Source organism: Pseudorca crassidens, chromosome 6 (assembly GCF_039906515.1).
Source record: "Pseudorca crassidens isolate mPseCra1 chromosome 6, mPseCra1.hap1, whole genome shotgun sequence".
NCBI lineage: Eukaryota > Metazoa > Chordata > Mammalia > Artiodactyla > Delphinidae > Pseudorca > Pseudorca crassidens.
In genome coordinates, this window is record NC_090301.1 from 89,049,543 (window position 1) to 89,071,876 (window position 22,334).

The following is a 22,334-nucleotide window of genomic DNA, read 5'->3' on the forward strand; positions in this document are numbered from 1 at the left end:
ACTTAATTATCTGCTAAGATCTCCTGCTGAGGTGGAGATGATATTTTGATTAATGTAGAACAAATAGTTCTACAAATGACACCATGACGAGCATGGTCCCTGGTATGTGAGTATCTGCCAAGCGAATACAAATAGTTTTAAGAAATGTCATTTTCCTTCAAAACTATTTCTTAATGGTATATGCAATTTAATTTTAAAATGGCAAGTTTTCTTATTTAGAGGCTTTTAGAGTAAAAATTAGTAGCTTTGGCTCTGTAGCCACATGTCACAGAAAGGTAAGATTATTCAACTAGTCCCTTCCTAAGTAAGTGCTGCATTTTAGCAGGAAACAATAGAGGGTCACAGTGACAGATTTTCTATTGGAAACCTCAGTTCAGATCTGTCTCTAAGGGGATTTTCTCTAAAGCAAACATTCTTAAACAGTGGCAGAGAAAGGAAAAGCAATGTTACTATATCTGGAGTATATAAGGAACTTAAGACAGAAGATAAAGGGTTAAGATGGCTTTACTATTTTCTTCAGCTTTGGAATACAGTCTTGGAGATGTCAACCCAATATTTTAGGTGCAATTGTGATAGAATTGTGTGTTTCTGTTTGTGTGTGTAAGTGTATTACATTTCTCTTTCTTTAAAGCTAAAATAATACAACCAATCTACCATTATTGTACTGCCTGCCAATAACACCTTTAGGGCTTCTTTTAAAACTCATTTTTATTACAGTATTTTTCAGTTTATAAGGTATATTTTTAAAAATTCACAGTTCCTAATATTCTGTTAAATGTTTGTACTCCGTTAAGATGTAAGATAACATATTTTCAAGACTAAATATTCTGCCATCACTCTATAGCATAAGCAGGCTTCATAAATGCTTTTGAAAATCACCTAGTTAATTAAAGTTACAGAATCTAAAATGATGAGAAACCCTCAGAATACTCATATGAATACATATGTAGTTATCACACTAGTAGTATGATAGAATGTAAAGATCAGTAAATAATTTGGCCTCATGATTTACTGACCATATAATAATATTAAGTGTATGAACGTCCATATGCTTCAGTTTCCTTGTGTAAAATGAGCAATATCTATCATAAACTTATTAAGAGGATTAAGTAAGACTACATTCTCAAAACGATTTATACTATATCTGACACATAATGGGTCTGTTTAAGTTAAATGTTCTCTCCTCCTGAAAGCAAATATTTTTTCCAACACTGAGTCAATGGAACATTTATGCTAACTTAGAAATATGAAGAAGAATATGCTGTTTTCATCTAGTATATTTAGATTAGATTTGATATATTTACCTCCATTTGGATATATATTTTCCGTAATATTTCTTAATTATTTACATATATATTTTTATTTTCATTTTTTTCAGATGAGTAAAAGCCCCTTTAGGAGTGTCCAAAGCGAGGGTTCTATATAAAGACATTTTAAGTCAAACATTGTGAACTTACTCAGAAGTTGACTATAACCAATGTAATTAGACTTGTAAAGTGGAGAAATCATTGATAAACTTTGAGAATTAATTTTTCTTTAATGGATTTTGTGAAGGATTTATAGTGAAAATCATTCCTGGAGAAGACAGGATCAACTCTTTTGAGAAACATAATGATGCATTTGTCTCTTTTGGGGTCCATCGTTTTCCTTTTATTTTGTAATCAGATCTTGGTGTTTAGTGGAGGGCCCATATTGAAAGATGGTCTTTGCTAAAGATTTGGGCTAAAAGAGGATGAGGGTTTGGCTATTGAGGATAATCAAAGGTAACCAAAAACTAGCAACGGAGATTTGGGAGATACTGATACTTAAGTTTTCCTAAATTTATCTATTGTACCCCCAGGCTCTTTACCTATATTCAGATTTATTGATTTATCATTTGAATTTTGAACAGATGGTCTTGATTGACTTGTGGAATTCGTTTCTGGCCATTATCAGAAAAGATAGAAAAGTAGAAACTGGGAGAACAGGAAGAGAGGACAAGATAATTAAATTTAACTGAGACCCTAAGATGTGTCCATCACTTTCTTGTAATCCTTAGAGAAACCTTCAAATTAGGTGGAATTGATATTATTGTTCTGGTTGTTAATTATTCTTCCCATTTAATAGATGAGGAAACAGAGAGTCAGAAAGGTAAAGTCAGGCCAATGAATTGGACACAAGCCTGACTGGCCCAGGGAAAATCAGATTTCCACACAATTATTCCAACTTTTAGAGTCAGAGATCCTGTGCCTAATCAAAATTTTGTCATTAACTACCAGTGTGACTTGAAGAAGTCACATAAGTTCTCTGAGGCTGTTTCTACACCTTAAATGTAGAGGCTTAGATGAGATTATTTATAAGATTTCTTTTCCCCCAGACAGGAACTTCATCCTCTGCAAATAACAAGAATCTGACTATAGTCCACATAATAATACCAATGGGGTATAATTATATTTTTCAAAATTTACCATCTAAATTGCTTATGTTTTCTTAATGATCAGTTTCCATCCAAGTTAGTTTCAATGCCTAAAAGGAGAGCGATTATATAACACAAAGAATTCATTTGTAATTAAGAAAGGTATCAGTTTACTGTTAACTGAAACTGTTTTAAAAGTTTCTATTAAAATTATGAATTCAATAAAATCTTTTCTCATATATATATAGAGAGAGAAATCTTGTAGACATTTGACTTCTTTATTATATCAAATCGTTTTCATCAAGATACAAGAAAGTTTGCTCAGATCTCTTTGGTGGAACAAAATTTGGCTCATTGTTGCTGAATTATCCAGTCTATTCATTAGCATTGGAAAAGAAGAAAATCTTAGTTTTCTGTGTATCTGTTTTGCCCTCAACAGATTTAACTGTTCTCCAAAACACATTTATATAGTGATTGATAAATTTCATTAATTCATAGACCTACAAAGCTCAATTTTCTTCATAAATCTATTAAACATTCTTTAGTTTGAATAGAATAAGACAATTTTTTCTTTACTTCTTCCAGGAAATTTAATTCCAGTTTATCTCTCCTCTGTCTTTCTTCTTCACTATTCGTGTCCTTCCTCCCATCTCTTCATTTTTGTTCGTTCGTCTTAGCTTCTCTTTGCAGCGTATTCCTTCTATTTTTTCTCCCCAATTCCAATAATGTCTCACTCAGTAAAAGTAGTAGTAACTGTGGGTATTTTTTCCCTACCTCAAATATGTTACCTAGTTGATTGAAATTTGAATCTCTTCTACCTTCATTTGGAACCATATGCATATTCCTTTTACCAAAAGGAAATTTTTCATCCAGTGTTGGTGAAAAAAAGCACAGAATTATGGTGATTCTGCATCTGTCACCTCTCCTGTTTTGTTGTCAATTTTGATGACTTTTTTCCTACCCATTGTCCAGTTGAATGTTTATATCACATCACTATGCTCTTAATGTGCAATAATAAAGAATAATTACTAACGTCCAAATTCTTTTCAAAAATCAGAACCTCGATCTGTGTAATGACCTTTCGTGGTCAGCAGACCAATCTGAGAAGATATCTAAGTCTTTCTTGACCCTTACCTTAGCAACTCGTCATCCATTTATATGCGAGATGTCTTAACAAAATATAATAGAATTTTACATAAAACTTATTATTGTATCTATATAATAATGATAATGGGGTTATTATTTTAAAAGGATGCTCAGAATAATTTCTCTCAGGTCTCAGCAAAAAGGAAAAAAAAGTTTTGTTTGGTGCTGAAAGGGCTATTATATTTAATCTCCTTTACATCGTATACCTTGTTATTTCCTTTTGTACCTATTAAAGTTCATTCTCTATCAAACCCTCACTCCAGATTGTTGAGAATGCTTGCCTTATAACCATGTCTTTTCACATTTTGCCTATGTCTCCTAGATTTGTGCCATCTGAAAGTTTGACAGCAACACATTTCGTATGTTTACGTAATTTCTTAATAAAATGTTTAATAAAGTTGTGTCAAGGGTGGGTATGCTGGCATACCATCAGTATAGTCCCTTCAGTTTGTCATCAAATATTATTCTTTGGATCTAGTTTTTCAGCAGCTTAGAATTAACCTTGAAGGTATTATTCAAAATAAATTTATTTATCATCTCTTCAAAGACATAATTGACTTTTGGTTTCAAGATACAGAATGCCCACAATGTTATATTGGTACATCATAGTTAGTATGGTTCAATTTGTTGTCTCATCCATTGTCCTCCATAACATTTGGTTTTCTATTTTTCATGAGCACTTTTTTCCCCAGATTTCTTCTTAAGGCAGTCTAGATTAACTTTAAGTCTTACTTTCAGCATATTCTTTGTAAACTTTGTGATATACACAAATTCATTGAGAAGGATCCATCTTTGAGCTCTTTTTGGCTTACTTTTGATCTAATGATGATTTATATTTTCCATTGAGATACTTTGCTTTCTGCATATGTCTAGTGACTGTATTAAAATGTAAATTTTATTGGCACCTTTATTTAAATTCTCATATTAAATTCAGTCCAAGCACTGGTTTTTTTGCATTTTTTTCATAGCCTCCTGTCTCTCTGTTAAATATGATTCTAGAGCAGATGCAGTATTAATATAGGAGGCAAGCAGGCTTATTAAAAGGTGAATAAAGCCATCTAACAGGGAAGTGCACTATTAAGGTTTTTAAAGACATCTGGGAGTAAAGCCAAGCAAACAATCATGTACTGTAAGCAGAATCTTAAAAAAAAAAAAAAAAAAAAAATCAATACCTTGCTGACTAGGCAGCCAATGAGGAATGATAAAATAAAGGCTGATGTGATCATGTATTGATATGTAGCATCTGGTTGAACTGTAAGTCAAGTAAGGGGCATATTCTGTCCTGAGAGAGAGAAACAAAGAGAGAAAGAGAGAGACCCCCATAATTTTTTTTAATGAGTTAACTTGTTTTCCTCAAATTATAATGTATGCCAGATGATGAAAAAATGTACACAGTTCAGGAATAACAAATCACTGACAGCTTCAAAATTTTGTCCATATTTATCTCTAAGTGTAAATTACACTTATTAAGTGTATAATTTTTTTTCCCTCTGATGCCGACCTGTTGCAGCTTCAGGGTTTTATGGTAAAGGCAACTGTGTTTTTCTTGAATTAACTGTAGCACAACTTTTGACATGTTTACAATTTTAGTAATCTTTTAGAATCCATAAAACTTGAGATCTTGGTGTAAAGTGGCAAAAGAAGGAAGCAATGGAGAACGTTGTTTGGAAGGATTATTTGTGTTCCAGTTTCAGAATGGGTTATAGTGTAGATATTGGATGAGATGATATGGATTCAAGTCTTGGTCTCACAGTTTAAGAGCTGTGGGATTTGACAAGTAATTTATTATAACGTGAACTTTAGCATTCTCCACTATTCAATATACTTTCCTTGTTGAGTTGCTGGGAGGATCACATGAATCAGGCTTAGTCTTGAACTTAGTACAGAGAAAACACTCAATAAATATTAGCTGCTATTATTGTTTTCAAACTAAAACATAAAATTCAAGCTGGAATCTGAAAATACTAATATTAGTTTAAAAACTGCTCATAACAATATTTACTTAAGAATCTCTTTGGATAACCAAATTTTACTGTACCAACTACAATGAAATAAAAAATGCCAATGCTATAAAAAATAAAATACAATTCTGGTTGAAATAATAGACCTGTTTGGTACTTTTATTCAGTAAATCCAATTATTGACCTCTAGTCAATAAATCTTGTCCCTAGATTCATTTCATTTTGTATAAGATTCTCAGTATTCTCTCAAAGATGAATTTGGCTTGTTTTTACCTATTTATCAGTGTATGCTGCCATGCTGGCTTTGTAAATATAAACACAAAGCTGAGACTGAGAACAAGGTAATTATCCAGAATATATACAGGCCAAGGAATCCACCATGGCAGTCCACGATCTGGGTTTCTGTATTGTTGTAATCATTTAGCAGTCTTTCAAATCTCTGTCTTTATTTTGGCATAAATCTAAACAAGCACCTGAAATTCATTTGTCAAAAAAGGAAGAGGCCAAATATATATGCTCTCTTCCAAGGAGGAGAAATAGCAAGAGAAGTTCTGTTCAAAGCCTTGCTTGATGTGTGTGCCCCTCTGCACAAATGGACCGTCTTCCTTACCTCTCCCATGGCTCTTGCTGAAGTTGACCTGTTTCCTCTCCTTTAGCCACCTTTGTCTCCCTGCTGTTTCTTGGACACTCCAGGCCCGCTTATTCTTTCAAGGTCCTATTTCTTCCTGGGATACCCTTTGTCCCAGATGGCAGCATGTCTCAATCCTTTTCTCTTTGCCAATTTTCAAGGTCACTTTCTTAGTGTAGAGTTTTCAGACTATCCTGTTTGAAATTCCCTCTCGACACACATTCCTTATCCTCTTCTCTTCTTTATTTCTCATTAATACACTCCTTACTCTCCGTAAACTTTTTTTTTCTTTATTTCTAGTCTCTCAAATCGGCACTTGCCCGTTAGCATATAAACCAATGAGGGTAGGGATTTATATCTGTTTCATTCACTGGTATAAACCCTATGAACTCAGAACAGTGCCAAGTACATGATAGGCATTGAGTCATGTTTGTTGACTAAATGACTACATACATCCTTTCTTAAGTTGGGTTTTCCTGGAACTAGAACTTGCATTCACAAGAATTTGAGTATAAGTGGTTTATTGGAGAGATGATTCCAGAAATCAGTAATGGGCAGGCAGTTAACCAAGGAAGGGAAGGAGGAATAGAAGGTACATTATTGAGCAAGTTACTGCAGGAATGAGATCTATTCTACCAGGAAATTCTGTGAGATAATATAGAATACTCAGTTACCCTAAAAAGAGGACAGAGCTGAGATATTTATTCACCAACTCCTGTCAGTCATTGGTTTAACACTGCTCCAAGGAAGGGAAGGGCATTAGTGCCTAAAAAGCACCTCCGGATTGGGACCAAGCAGAGAGTCACATGTGCTTGTAGTTAGAAGTCATTGGCTTAGCATAGACAGGCATGACAGATACCAAGGATTGTAGATGGGGCACTGACACCATACATTTCAAGTCCATGTATCAGAACAAGACATTACTGCTTTGTGGTTCAAGAATCTAAGGATATTCCTCCATTTGAGGGACCCTGAATAGCTCAATGTGTTGTTTCTCTTCTACTCCCACCATAGATTTACAACCAAACCTTTGTATTCAGCTGATATCAGATTTAAATACGCATTAGATTCATTTTAAAGGAAAAAAAATTGACAAAAGGGAATCTTGAAGACTGTATAAGTATATAAGGGGCAAGAGGGTATCCTACTGTATATCCACATAATTAGATCAGAGCCTAAGATTGAAAAGTGTTGGTCACTATCATCTAGCACAACTATTTCCACTTCCTCTTTTTATCCTTTTTCAGTAATTTCCTTACAGCCTGTCAGTTGGGTCCTTAAAAATAGAGTCTATGTTATTATCGTGACTTTCCATAATGTGCTCTGTTGAAATGATTTTACGTATGAAAATAAGGCATGATATGACAATAGAGACTTGAAGTACCTTAGCAGAAAGTGCGATTGGCCACCAGACAATGGTATTGCTAAAACATACTTTTTCTTCATATACCCTTTCCTCCAGATAAAAAACAGTGTTTCTCCTAAGCATTCTAAACCATCTAAACTATGGCTTCTCTAAGGTATTTAGGGTATTGAGGAGAAGATAAACGAAAACTGTGTTCTAGTTGCATACTAAATATTTCTATCTATGATGGCAAACAAAGTCTTGTCTACCCATTCATCCAGAAGACCTGGAAGATAAAATAGTAGAAATAACTACTGCAGAGCAGAAAAAAAGAAAAAAGAATGAAAAGAATTGAGGACAGTCTCAGAGACCTGTGGGACAATATTAAACACACCAACATTCGAATTATAGGGGTCCCAGAAGGAGAAGAGAAAAAGAAAGTGACTGAGAAAATATTTGAAGAGATTATAGTTGAAAACTTCCCTAATATGGGTAAGGAAATAGTTAATCAAGTCCAGGAAGCACAGAGAGTCCCAGACAGGGTAAATCCAAGAAGAGACACGCCAAGACACATATTAACCAAACTATCAAAAATTAAATACAAAGAAAAAATATTAAAAGCAGCTAGGGAAAAACAACAAATAACATACAAGGGACTCCACATAAGGTTAACAGCTGATCTTTCAGCAGAAACTCTGCAAGCCAGAAGGGACTGGCAGGACATATTTAAAGTGATGAAAGGGAAAAACCTGCAACCAAGATTACTCTATCCAGCAAGGATCTGATTCAGATTTTACAGAGAAATTAAAACCTTTACAGACAAGCAAAAGCTAAGAGAATTCAGCACCACCAAGCCAGCTTTACAGCAAATGCTCAATGAACTTCTCTAGGCAGGAAACACAAGAGAAGGAAAATACCTACAATAACAAACCCAAAACAATTTACAAAATGGTAATAGGAACATACATATCGATAATTACGTTAAATGTAAATGGATTAAATGCTCCAACCAAAACACATAGACTGGCTGAATGGATACAAAAAGAAGACCTGTATATATGCTGTCTACAAGAGACCCACTTCAGACCTAGTGACACATACAGACTGAAAGTGAGGGGATGGAAAAAGATCTTCCATGCAAATGGAAAGCAAAAGAAAGCTGGAGTAGCAATTCTCATATCAGACAAAATAGACTTTAAAACAAAGACTATTACAAGAGACAAAGAAGGACACGACATAATCATCGAGGGATCGATCCAAGAATCAGATATAATAATTGTAAATATTTATGCACCCAACCTAGGGCACCTCAATACATAAGGCAAATACTGACAGCCATAAAAGGGGAAATTGACAGTAAAACAATCATAGTAGGGGACTTTAACACCCGACTTTCATCACTGGACAGATCATCCAAAGTGAAAAAAGGAAACACAAGCTTTAAATGATACATTAAACAAGATGGACTTAATTGATATTCATAGGACATTCCTTCCAAAAACAAAAGAATACACACTTCTTCTCAAGTGCTTATGGAACATTCTCCGGGATAGATCATATCTTGAGGCACAAATCAAGCCTTGGTAAATTTAAGAAAATTGAAATCATATCAAGTATCTTTTCCAACCACAACGCTATGGGACTAGATATCAATTACAGGAAAAAAGGAAAACACATGGAGGCTAAACAATACACTACTTAATAACCAAGAGATCACTGAAGAAATCAAAGAGGAAATCAAAAAGTACCTAGAAACAAATGACAATGAAAACACGATGACCCAAAACCTATGGGATGAAGCAAAAGCAGTTCTAAGAGAGAAGTTTATAGCAATACAATCCTATCTTAAAAAACAAGAAACATCTCAAATAAACAATGTAACCTTACATCTAAAGCAATTAGAGAAAGAAGAACAAAAAAACCCCAAAGTTAGCAGAAGGAAAGAAATCATAAAGAGCAGATCAGAAATAAATGAAAAAGAAATGAAGGAAACGATAGTAAATATCAATAAAACTAAAAGCTGGATCTTTGAGAAGTAAACAAAATTGATAAACCATTAGCCAGACTCATCAAGAAAAAAAGGGAGAAGACTCAAATCAGAATTAGAAATGAAAAAGGGGAAGTAAAAACTGACACTGCAGAAATACAAGGGATCATGAGAGATTGCTACAAGCAACTATATGCCAATAAAATGGACAACCTGGAGAAAATGGACAAATTCTTAGAAAAGCACAACCTTGTGAGACTAAACCAGGAAGAAATAGAAAATATGAACAGACCAATCACAAGCACTGAAATTGCAACTGTGATTAAAAATCTTCCAACAAACAAAAGCCCAGGCGCAGATGGCTTCACAGACGAATTCTATCAAACCCTTAGAGAAGAGCTAACATCTATCCTTCTCAAACTCTTCCAAAATATAGCAGAGAGAGGAACACTCCCAAACTCATTCTACAAAGCCACCATCACCCTGATACCAAAACCAGACAAAGATGTCACAAAAAAAAGAAAACTACAAGCCAATATCCCTGATGAACATAGATGCAAAAATCCTCAACAAAATACTAGCAAGTAGAATCCAACAACACATTAAAAGGATGATACACCATGATCAAGTGGCGTTTATCCCAGGAATGCAAGGCTTCTTCAATATACGCAATCAATGTGATAAACCATATTAACAAATTGAAGGAGAAAAACCATATGATCATCTCAATAGATGCAGAAAAAGTTTTTGACAAAATTCAACATCTATTTATGGTAAAAACCCTCCAGAAAGTAGGCACAGAGGGAACTTACCTCAACATAATAAAGGCCATATATGACAAACCCACAGCCAACATCGTCCTCAATGGTGAAAAACTGAAACCATTTCCACTAAGGTCAGGAACAAGACAACGTTGCCCACTCTTACCACTCTTATTCAACATAGTTTTGGAAGTTTTAGCCACAGCAAATAGAGAAGAAAAGGAAATAAAAGGAATCCAAATCGGAAAAGAAGAAGTAAAGCTGTCACTGTTTGCAGATGACATGATACTATACATAGAGAATCCTAAAGATGCTACCAGAAGACTACTAGAGCTAATCAATGAATTTGGTAAAGTAGCAGGATACAAAATTAATGCACAGAAGTCTCTTGCATTCCTATACATTAATGATGAAAAATCTGAAAGTGAAATCAAGAAAACACTCCCATTTACCATTGCAACAAAAAGAATAAAATATCTAGGAATAAACTTACCTAAGGAGACAAAAGACCTGTATGCAGAACATTATAAGACACTGATGAAGGAAATTAAAGATGATACAAATAGATGGAGAGATATACCATGTTCTTGGATTGGAAGAATCAACATTGTGAAAATGACTCTACTACCCAAAGCAATCTACAGATTCAATGCAATCCCTATCAAACTACCACTGGCATTTTTCACAGAGCTAGAACAAAGTATTTCACAATTTGTGTGGAAACATAAAAGACCCCAAATAGCCAAAGCAATCTGGAGAATGAAAAATGGAGCTGGAGGAATCAGGCTCCCTGACTTCAGACTATACTACAAAGTTAACAGTAATCAAGACAGTATGGTACTGGCACAAAACCAGAAATATAGATCAATGGAACAGGATAGAAAGCCCAGAGGTAAACCCACGCACATATGGTCACGGAGACAAGAATATACAATGGAGGAAAGACAGCCTCTTCAATAAGTGGTGCTGGGAAAACTGGACAGCTACATGTAAAAGAATGAAATTAGAACACTCTAACACCATACACAAAAATAAACTGAAAATGGATTAAATACCTAAATGTAAGGTCAGACACTATAAAACTCTTAGAGGAAAACATAGGCAGAACACTCTATGACATAAATCACAGCAAGATCTTTTTTGACCCACCTCCTAGAGAAATGGAAATAAAAACAAAAATAAACAAATGGGACCTAATGAAACTTAAAAGCTTTTGCACATCAAAGGAAACCATAAACAAGATGAAAAGACAACCCTCAGAATGGGAGAAAATATTTGCAAATGAAGCAACTGACAAAGGATTAATCTCCAAAATTTACAAGCAGCTCATGAAGCTCAATATCAAAAAAACAACCCAATCCAAAAATGGGCAGAAGACCTAAATAGATATTTCTCCAGAGAAGATATACAGATTGCCAACAAACACATGAAGGAATGCTCAACATCACTAATCATTAGAGAAAGCAAATCAAAACTACAATGCGATGTCATCTCACAGCGGTCAGAATGGCCATCATCAGAAAATCTACAAACAATAAATGCTGGAGAGGGTGTGGAGAAAAAGGAACCCTCTTGCACTGTTGGTGGGAATGTAAATTGATACAGCCACTATGGAGAACGGTATGGAGGTTCCTTAAAAAACTAAAAATAAAGCTACCATATGACCCAGCAATCCTACTACTGGGCATATACCCTGAGAAAACCATAATTCAAAAAGAGTCATGTACCACAACATGTACCACTGTTCATTGCAGTTCTGTTTACAATAACAGGACATGGAAGCAACCTAAGTGTCCATTGACAGATGAATGGATAAAGAAAATATGGCACATATAGACAATGGAATATTACTCAGCCATAAAATGGAACGAAATTGAGTTATTTGTAGTGAGGTGGATGGATCTAGAGTCTGTCATACAGAATGAAGTAAGTCAGAAAGAAAAAAACAAATACCATATGCTAATGCATATATATGGAATCTAAAAACAAAACAAAACAAAAAAATGGTCATGAAGAACCTAGGGGTAAGACGAGAATAAAGACGCAGACCTACTAGAGAATGGACTTGAGGACAAGAGGAGGGGGAAGGGTAAGCTGGGACAAAGTGAGAGAGTGGTAGTGTACATATGGACATATAAATACTACCAAATGTAAAATAGATAGCTAGTGGGAAGCAGTCGCATAGCACAGGGAGATCAGCTTGGTGCTTTGTGACCAGCTAGAAGGGTGGGATAAGGAGGGTGGGAGGGAGTGAGATGCAAGTGGGAAGAGATATGGGGATATATGTATATGTGTAACTGATTCACCTTGTTATAAAGCAGAAACTAACACACCATTGTAAAGCAATTATACACCAATAAAAACGTAAAAAAAAAAAGTTGTATGAGAAATAATTATGCCACTCAATACTAGAAATACTAAAATCAAAGTACTATCAATACGAGAAAGTTAAAAATATTTATATTTAGTCCATTTCTCCATGAATTTATACACAAATTAAAAGTATTATAGTGAGAAAATTCGACAATATCAAAATCCTGAAAAACTGAGAGCATATTGAATAAGTGATGAAGTGATTGAAGGGATCCATTTGTGTATATGTGTATATATATGTGTGTGTGTGTATTTGGGCCTTGACTTTTCAAAGTATTAAGGTAATAAATGATATCAAATGAAAACCACCAAATAGAAGTGTTAAAAAAGAAAAATTTGGTAAATATTTGAATAGTTTGCTACAAATTCATTAACACATTTTTCTGACATTTCTTACTAAATTCATTACACACTTTCCAAAGTATGTTACTATTACTTAATTGTCACTAGTTACTACTTATGAAGCCAGGTGTCATTTCAACACTTTATGTATTTTCCTTCAGTTTTTAGCCTTCTGGAAATTGAGGCACAAAGAAGACAAATAATTACTACCGTAGGTTACACACGAGTAAGAGCCATAATTAAGATTCAAATCAAGTTCTGCCTTTAATGCTCTGCTTCTTTCCACTGTGTATGCCTCATTGCCCAAACCAAATCAGGGTCTGTTGTTGTCTATCCAAAATTGAGCAATTGTCTGTTGACTCTTAATCAATAGGGTCAGACCAAATAGACAAATATAATCAACTGTATATTAAGAAATATTTTGGTAGACTTACTTTTTAATTGCCTCAACTTGCTTTTAGTTTGCTTTTAAAATAAAACATAGAATCATTATTTAGAAAAATGCAGCAAGAGGCTTATTTTGTTTTTCTCTTAAGCTGGAAGAGGGAGCGTAAGTAGAATTGTTAGACCGTGACTACCAGAATCTCTAACCAAGGCTCAGGAATAACTGAAGAGAAATACCCTACTCATACCTTCGTATTATGGAGATTTGGGTTCCTCTTCATCTGTGAATCACAAATGTAAATTTGTTTGTACAATATTAACATACAATCTGTCATGACTACAGACTGTTGAAAAGAAAATGATGAATCGATTTGTAGGGGTTTGGCAGATGACGTACAGAGGGTGTTGACAAAAGATGGGATAATAACTACTTCCCCTCATTTCACGCCCATAACATTATAATACAAATTTCTAAATAAGAAAAAAAAAAGCACAAATTCTTGTCAAATGCGATAGATGGCATTACAGGATGTAATATGACACTTTCTGAAACTGCGTAATGTGAATTCAAAAAATTTCCACTGAAAATTACATTGTATTGACATGCAATTTTTAAAATGTCATTATTGGAGCTTCTAGAGAGCTAGCTTATTATAGATTCATCTCTTTATAAAGAAAACATGTCATTGTTAATTTGTTTTACTTTATAAAGCTTTCTCTTCTCTACCTGGAAGAATAATGTAAAAATTAAAAAAAAATTAATAATTCAAAAGCAAAACGGAAGTAGGAGAATCCCATGGGGACATGCTGCAGTTGGCATTGTTTTTCAACTGTTGGTGCATCCACATATTATTGCCACTTCCCCTAGGAGAACAGGTTGTGCATGTAAGTGCTCATTGAGGAATATTACCCTGATTGATGAGAAGTAACATGAAATTAATTTTCAGATCCACCATACACTTTACAATGCAAGGCAACCTGCAGTTTTCCAGATAATCAGTATCACTAAATGCTGTAATCATGTTGGTCATGTAGAGAATATGCTCAAAAAAAGGTGTACCATTTCCCATTTTCATGGAAACCTGAGTTTACAAATCACTTTTCAATAGAGACTGATTTTGAGACTTCTTGTGGAAAGAGACTGATTTTCCCAGGTAATTATAAACCAATGAAATAGCTTGGGAATTATGTAAATCAGCACATACAGAAAAAAATATTAATAAGAGTCCATACTATTTCTAAGCAAAATATAGTATGGTATTTGCATTAGTTAGGACTCTTGTCTGTAAACAAAAGAAATTCAGCACAAACCAGTGGGAAAATAAATTTTCTGCCTTGATTCCAAGGAGTGGATGGAATTGACTTCAGGCACAATTTGGATCCAAGTATTCACATAGAGTCACAAGAGCCTTATCTTCTTTTTCTCCAGTTCTAAACTATTCCTTATGTTGGCTTCTGAGATGGGTACTCTCTACATGGTTTTTAAATGCCCCATGGCAACTTGAGGTTATAATACTTGCAATCTTGAAAGGAAAGAAATATTCTCTCTTTCAGCAGCCATGGAAATCACCTCAAATTGCTTTAGTCTTGTTTACGTATTGACAGAGACTCCTAAATTGCCTATCAATATACCCATTTTTTCACTTTCCCCTTAGAAACAGAGCACTAAGTCTTTTGTTGACACATTGCTATTCAGAATGTCATCACATTTCCCATCTCCCCTTGAAGCTAGATATTGTCACATGACTAAGTTCTGACCATTGAAATGTAAGCAGAAGTATTGTGAGGAACTTCCAGGAAGAATACGTTAATGGAGCTTTCTTAAAGTAAAAAGACTTCTTCTTTTGCCTTTCTGCCGTTACTCCTTCAGGCCTGCAAGGTGATGACTCAAGCACTAGTAGTCACCTTGGGCCATGAAATGACTAAGAAAAATGGTAGCCATTAGTTAGGATGGATGGTGGAGCAGAATGATAGAAATCTGTGTTCCTTAGGACATCTAGCCACCATACAATCTCTGCACTGCCCTCCTCCATACCTCTTTAATGCTAAGGAAGAATAATCATCTATCAGGTTTAAGCTGTAAAATATTTTTGTAAACATCAATAACATGACTGTTGTGGACCAATTGTGGTCTAGGGGATGAGGCCACCTTGGGTCATATGGTCCTCCCCTGTGACAGAGGAGGCAATAGCCCATGAATAACAGCTTCACCAGGGGTGGATATAGTAGTTTCAAAAGGACAAAAAAAGTCAATAATAATGTTTTATATCTATTATGTTCATTTCAGCCAAAAAGTATGTGCCAATAAATCCTACCTACTATAGAACATAAGGAAGAGAATATATTTCCTTGTATCATCACTGTCCCAGAATTCATGACCAGTCAACAAGGTTTAGAATATTTGTGAGCAGCATATATAGGTATTCATTTCCATATGATGCTAACAGAGACCTGGAGGGGGATTTAGAGTGAGAGATAAAAACTATAAGGTTGATTTAAAGAAAGAACATAATGACATCTACAGAGAGAAGTTATGCTTTGATAGTTAACAGATGGTTATCCTGCCCCCAAGATGAGACAAGCTTTTCTACAAAAGAAGGTGCTCCAGTTCTAACTCCACTTCTAACACCATACTTCTGACTCTACAGCGTTATCATCTGGAACACAAGGAAACAAGGAGATACCATGATGGAGGCTCAACTTCTCATAGTTTTTTTTTGCCTCAGTGTTTCTGTGACTATATTACTCACTTTTTTTGTAACAAAAGTCATTGCATGTTACTGAACTGTCTTTAATCATCATGTTTCCTGAACTGGAAGATAGATAGTGATGATTACAAAAGAACATTAGCAAGAACAACAGAAACTCCATATTTCCAATATTTCACTTTTGAATGTGAAGAAAAATTTGCCAATTCATTTTCTCAATGATGTCTTTTAAAGAATAAAAAAATTCAATTTTGGTTAAGTTCGATTTACCAATTTTTCTCTTATTATTATTTTGTGTGTTCTATCTAAGAAATCTTTGCCTACTCCAAGATTATGAAAATATCTTCCTATATTCTAGAAGCTTTATATTACATTTATGATCATCTCAGATTAATTTTTGTGTATGGGTATGATAGGTTGAAATTTACCTTTTTCATATAGATAGCCACTTGTTTCAGTAGTAGTTGCTTAAAAAGACTTTCCTTTCCCTATTAAACTGATTTGGAGCCTTTGTTGAAATCAGTTGACTATATGTGTAGTCTTATATTTCTGGTTTCATTTTGCTTAATACTCTACTCTCGTGATTACTATAACTTTATAGTAACTGGAAATAAGGTACTGTAAATACTCTAACTTTGTTCTTTTTTCAGTATTAGTTGATTGTTCTAGATCCTTTGCATTTCAATATAATTTTAGAATAATCTATTTCTTAAAAGTAATTAGATTAGGATAACCTATTCCCTCAAAAATAACTTGCTGGAATTTTTATAGGGGTTTCATTAATTCTATATATTCATTTAGAGAAAATTATAGCAATTTGAGTTTTCTAATCCATGAGCATGATATATCACTGCATTTTCTTGGACTTTATTCACTTTCTCTCAGCAATTTTTATAGTTTTCAGTATGAAGGTCTTACACAAATTTCACTAGTTTTATTTCTAGATATTTGTTGTTTTATTGATACCATTGTAAAAGTTTTTCTTTAAGTTTAATGTTTTGTTATTGCTAATATACAGAAGTATAATTAAATATATACATTGACGTTGTATCCTATGGCCTTCTCAAATTCAGTTATTAATTCCAGCAGTTTATGGACTCCTTTGGATTCCTTTTAGTATAAAGAGAAACTTAAATCTCTCTTTCACCCCTGTCTCTCAGTCCACTTCCCTAGTTCTTGTTCTACAAGACATCACAGCACCAGATTCTTTTATTTCTTTTCAGAAATAGGCAAAGCATATACAAAGAAGCACCAATAGTACTGCAGTACGCATTACATATAGTTTTGTGTTTTGGTGGTCCCTCACTCCACCTTTCTGAGAGGATCAAATTTGTCTTGAGTATCTACAATTCATATGAAAATGTATTAAACAAAGAAAACACGTTTTCAAACTTGTTTGAAAACTACATTTTTCTCCAAATTTATAATATCAAAAAATGAAATAAAGCATAGTTCCAATGCTGCTTAACAATATGAATTAATAGAAAGTGCTACATACTGTGAGTATTTTAATTATGCGAAAGTATTACAATTTGAGATTATATATGTTCTGTTCTACAATCAGTTTTGGAGGCGCCGGTGATTTTCAATATTGGCTGCTCCTTGGAATCACTCAACTTGCTTTAATAAAAATACTGATGTGTGGGTTCTACCCCAGAGAGTCTGATTTTATTGATGTGGGATATGGACTAAGCAAAGGGATTTTTTAAAGTTCCCTAGGTGATTTTAATGTGAAGCCAATTTGAGAACTGCTGTTTTACACCTTACTAAAAAAAAGTATATATAATATGTGTGTATATATATATGTATATAATGTGTATATATATATATAATGTATATATATATAATGTGTGTGTGTATATATATATATATTCTCCTCAAGGGAGATTTTAAATGCAGAAGAAGTCTATATAGTTTATATAGTTTGTATTTGTAATTTTTATAAGCAGTGTCATGGATCAAAAAGTTAAATAACTTAGAAACATAAAATTCGAGTAACCTTACCTAAGGCAATTAACCTTTCACATACTGTTTCTGCACGCCCCAAATTGAAACCTTAGCAATGAACTGTAACTTGCTCTTGTTAAGAAATTAGTGCAGGTCTCTTTGAAACACAAAATATGAAAAAAAATTTAAACATAGAAAACAAAAGTACAAGGATTTAGGGGGGAAAAACTTAAAAACACATTGTGTTGATATTTAGTACTGATTGTTAACCTTTTGTAGTCATGGAGAATTGCTTGGGGACAATGTTGTAATACTAAGTCAAATGGTCTATTTGACTGATTCAGACTGCCCTTTCTTATATTCTTCTATTCTAAAAATTTTAAGCAATATTCTAAAATAATGCAAGAAACACATGGCAAGGAATAAATAAAACTAATGTTACCTAGAGTAGTAGTTTCAGAGGAGTTTGTTTTAATTGACAAAATGAAATAACCATCTAAATACTTCAGTATCAAATCCCGTATTTTCAAGGCTTATTATTTAAGTTCCAATCATCCTAACATATTGCTTGATTGAGATGTACATAATACTACATTAGAACTTCTGTAGATTTTAAACCAATTTTTAAATCTAAAGTGAGGTATAACACAGGCAAAAAGGATATATTACAAAACACAGCCCTAACACAGTGACACAAATTAGGTTCTGAGTAATCATTAGCAGATAGGCAGGTAGGCAGGCAGGATGGAAGAGAGGCAGGGAAATATTCTCTCTCTCTTTCTCTCTCTATCTATCTATTAATATCTATCTATCTATATGCATATATATATATTAGGCTATATATAATATATACCTATTAGTAGAACAATGCATTTGAAGTCTATCATGAGAATTTCTACAAAATGCAAAATGTTTCTTGAGAAGGATCTGTATATAAATTCCTCCTTTGCCATTTAAGACCATTGTAAAATTGGAGAAATCAGTTAAACTCTTTATTTTTCTCATTTATTTAAATGCATGTAATAGTACTTCTTAGGGATGTTTTGAAGATTGAGTGTGATCATGTTTATGAAAATGCTTACGCAAGAGGTGGGCTGGATCTTCAATATATGATCATTACTTAATTTTCATAATTAAACCTAAATCACTTTTGTTTTCATAATCTTATTTAAATCTGAATTTTATAAGATGCATTCTGAAGTAAAGAGTAGCAAGCACCACCAAATAGCTTATCTTCTCCTTTAGTTAATTTATTTTACTAATCTGAATCGTTGAACACTTCACTGTCCATCTCTAACATGGCTGAGAATAAGGAGTTGATCTAAGTATGTGAAAGAAAAATGTATCCTAAATTGTGCAATGACATTGTTGCTCTTATTATTTTATGTATTTGAATTTATACCATCTTGATGCTTTTGACCCTTGGTACTCAGTGTGTGCCATAGACCGAGGATGATGTTGTCACTTAGAGAACTTGTTAGAATTCCAGATCTACTCAATCACAATCTCCATTTTAGCAAAATTCCCAACTAATTAATATGTAGACACATTAAAGTTTAAGAAGTGCTGCCGTAGATTATGAACAGTTGGATATTACTCTTATGAAAATTTAAAAATATATGACCTAAACTCTGCATAAATTCTTATTGCATGAATTTTGATTCTGGATCCTATGGACACAGGTTTGTTGTAAAGTACACTAAATCAGGAGTCAAAGCATGCTTTTTTGATATTGGCTGTGCCATTTAAAAGTAGTGAAAATGCATCAAGTTCTTAAACTTCTAAGAGTATCTGTTTTGTCATTTGTAAAGTGAAGGGCTAGTTAATACATCTTCTGATACTCAGTGGGATTATTTAGAGGTTTAAGTGAAATGGCACTTTAAGAATTTTCAAGGTCTGTACACATTAGGTGCTATTACAATCTATGAGTTTAGATCAGCTGACCACAGGTATATTTTGAGTAAGAACTTATAAGGGAGGAAGACAAGATGACAACCAGAGTTTAATCATTCCTTTATAGCTGCTGCTTTATATCAGAAATAGAAGGTGGCTTAGGAAATGAGTGTCCTAAAGAGAAAGGTAGTTTTGGATAATTTTGATCTTTATTTTTACTGATCGATTTGTGTTGACTTTGAGTGGTGGTCCAATCAGTTACTTTGTAATTAGCTCACAATGAAATTTTATTCAGAACTTGCCTTCAATTTTTCCTAGGGATGCTCTCAGTTAGTAACTGACTTGAGATCTGAGGAAATATCATGTCCCCTGGATTTGACATGGCAGTCAGGACGTCGTGAGGGATGTCTTTATGGAAGTTAACGATGCAAATTCTGGTTCTTTCCATTACAGATAAAAAGACTTGTGGTCCTCATGAATTCCAGTGTAAAAACAACAACTGTATTCCAGATCACTGGTGGTGTGATAGCCAAAATGACTGCAGTGATAATTCAGATGAAGAAAACTGTAGTAAGTAACTCTTGCTTGAGAACGTTGCAAGCTTGACAGCGTATTCAATAAGCAGGATAGCAATTTTTAGTTCGGTTAAGGTATGAATTTGAACCTGTCTGTCCTGCAGCTCACATTTTTATACATATATTCACATTTGAACAAGAATATTCAGACTAAATTGACCTAAATCTCAAACGGTAGAATTACTGAAATGCTCATCCTGGGAGTCATTTTCTTACATTTATCAGAATTAGTATGAAAGTATCATGAGGTTTAATGTAACACATTAGTATGCAATGAAGGTAGCCCTTGATGCAAATTCATACAAAGAGCTGAATGATATGGAGACAGTACAAAACATATCATTCTTTAATGGATGGAATTCATTTTATTTGTCTCAAATCCTTTTACACTACAAATTCACCCAAGAGCATCTTTCAGTGAAATATCATTTATTCTCTCTGGAGTGGTGAACACCATATGTATTCAGGATGCTTTCCTCTCAAAATAGAATAAAGCTATTATCATCATCTGCCTCCTGCATTTTTATGTAATAAATTTAAAAGACATTAATTAACCAACAATTTTATTTTCTAAGAAGCATGACAGTATGTAAAATTGTGATAGTATCTCTATCTTCTAGCATTAATTTCTGAATGTATTTCTTACTGGCACTTTCTTATGCTGCTGTTTAAATAAAGAGACAATATAATCATGTTCAAAGTAAGATAATAATCAAATTCCATTGATTAAATATTTACATTCTGCTACTTCCAAAAAGGATTTTATGATAACAATAATGTCTACTCTTATGCATTGGACTTAGAGCATTCATTTCCCAAGATACAGGAGACAAAATAGGAATTGTTATATTAAAGCATGGGGATATATTATTTAAAAGCACACGATTAGTAGAGTCACAGCTTTAATACACCACTTGGATGTTCAGTTTGCAAAATGTCAACTAATGTTTTGAATAACTTTCAGAACTTAATCTGAATAGTGTTTGAGTATCAGGTACATTAATTATGAAATCTCTGGATCATTATGATTATGAAATACTTTGAATATAGAAAGTATTACTATTATTACTCCCTCTTCACATAGATATCTCCCAATTGATTGTACTCTTTAGAAAGGTAAAGAGTATTGCAGAGAGTCATTAGAGTGTTCTAGATTCCTTTAATCAGTAATTAAAAAAACAATTTTTATATAGCATGTTTTCAGATTCTGTCCAGTGATTAAAATAAAAATCTAATGGGGTGATGGTGGTAAGAATAGAGGAGAAATATAAAAAAGAAACAATTATTTTATACTTCTAATTTATTTTATTTGTATTTCAGAGCTTAAATACACAGATAACTACTTAGCTTAGTTTTGGATACATTTAGTGTTAGTTATCAATAATATACCTGAGAGGAAATGCCTGTGACTGAAGGATATTGAAAACAAGAGAGGGTAGGTGGGAAGGCAACACAGGAGACTCACATCTTGGAAGACTCTTTATTCAAGTGGTAATTTAAATTGTGTGAGAAGTTAGGTTACTGCTTTAATGAGAAATAAAGAAGAATGAAGGGTTGAGAAAGCTCACTTCTGAGTCTCCTGGGGTTTCTTAAGTGGCTGAATATCATTTTGCTGACATCTCCTAAAAGTCATCTTCTGATGCAAGAAAGCAAGGAGAAGGAACATTGCCTCTCACTTGTCACCGTGGAAACTTAGTGATAAATCATTGTAGCCACAGGGCCCTTAAGAAAAAGCAAGGGAATTGACTGCAGTATCAAGCATTGCAGTATAAAATACCCAGTTATGTGTGTATCTCTTTTAGTTCCTACTCACTCTGAGCTTGTGGCTAAGACAAGTAATATTGATGAATTTGCAGAGGAGAGATGACAGTGAACAGGAATGAAGCATA

At 33.8% G+C, this 22,334-nt stretch overlaps 1 protein-coding gene across 1 annotated transcript in view; it reads left to right on the top strand.

Annotated features, from left to right (window-relative positions):
- The window catches only part of LRP1B (LDL receptor related protein 1B), a 1,616,178-nt gene that overhangs the window by 1,423,864 nt on the left and 169,980 nt on the right, over window positions 1-22,334 (top strand). The window contains exon 68 of the mRNA XM_067742376.1: window positions 20,324-20,440. Coding sequence (XP_067598477.1) covers window positions 20,324-20,440 — 117 coding nt within the window. The remainder of the gene's footprint in view (window positions 1-20,323; window positions 20,441-22,334) is intronic.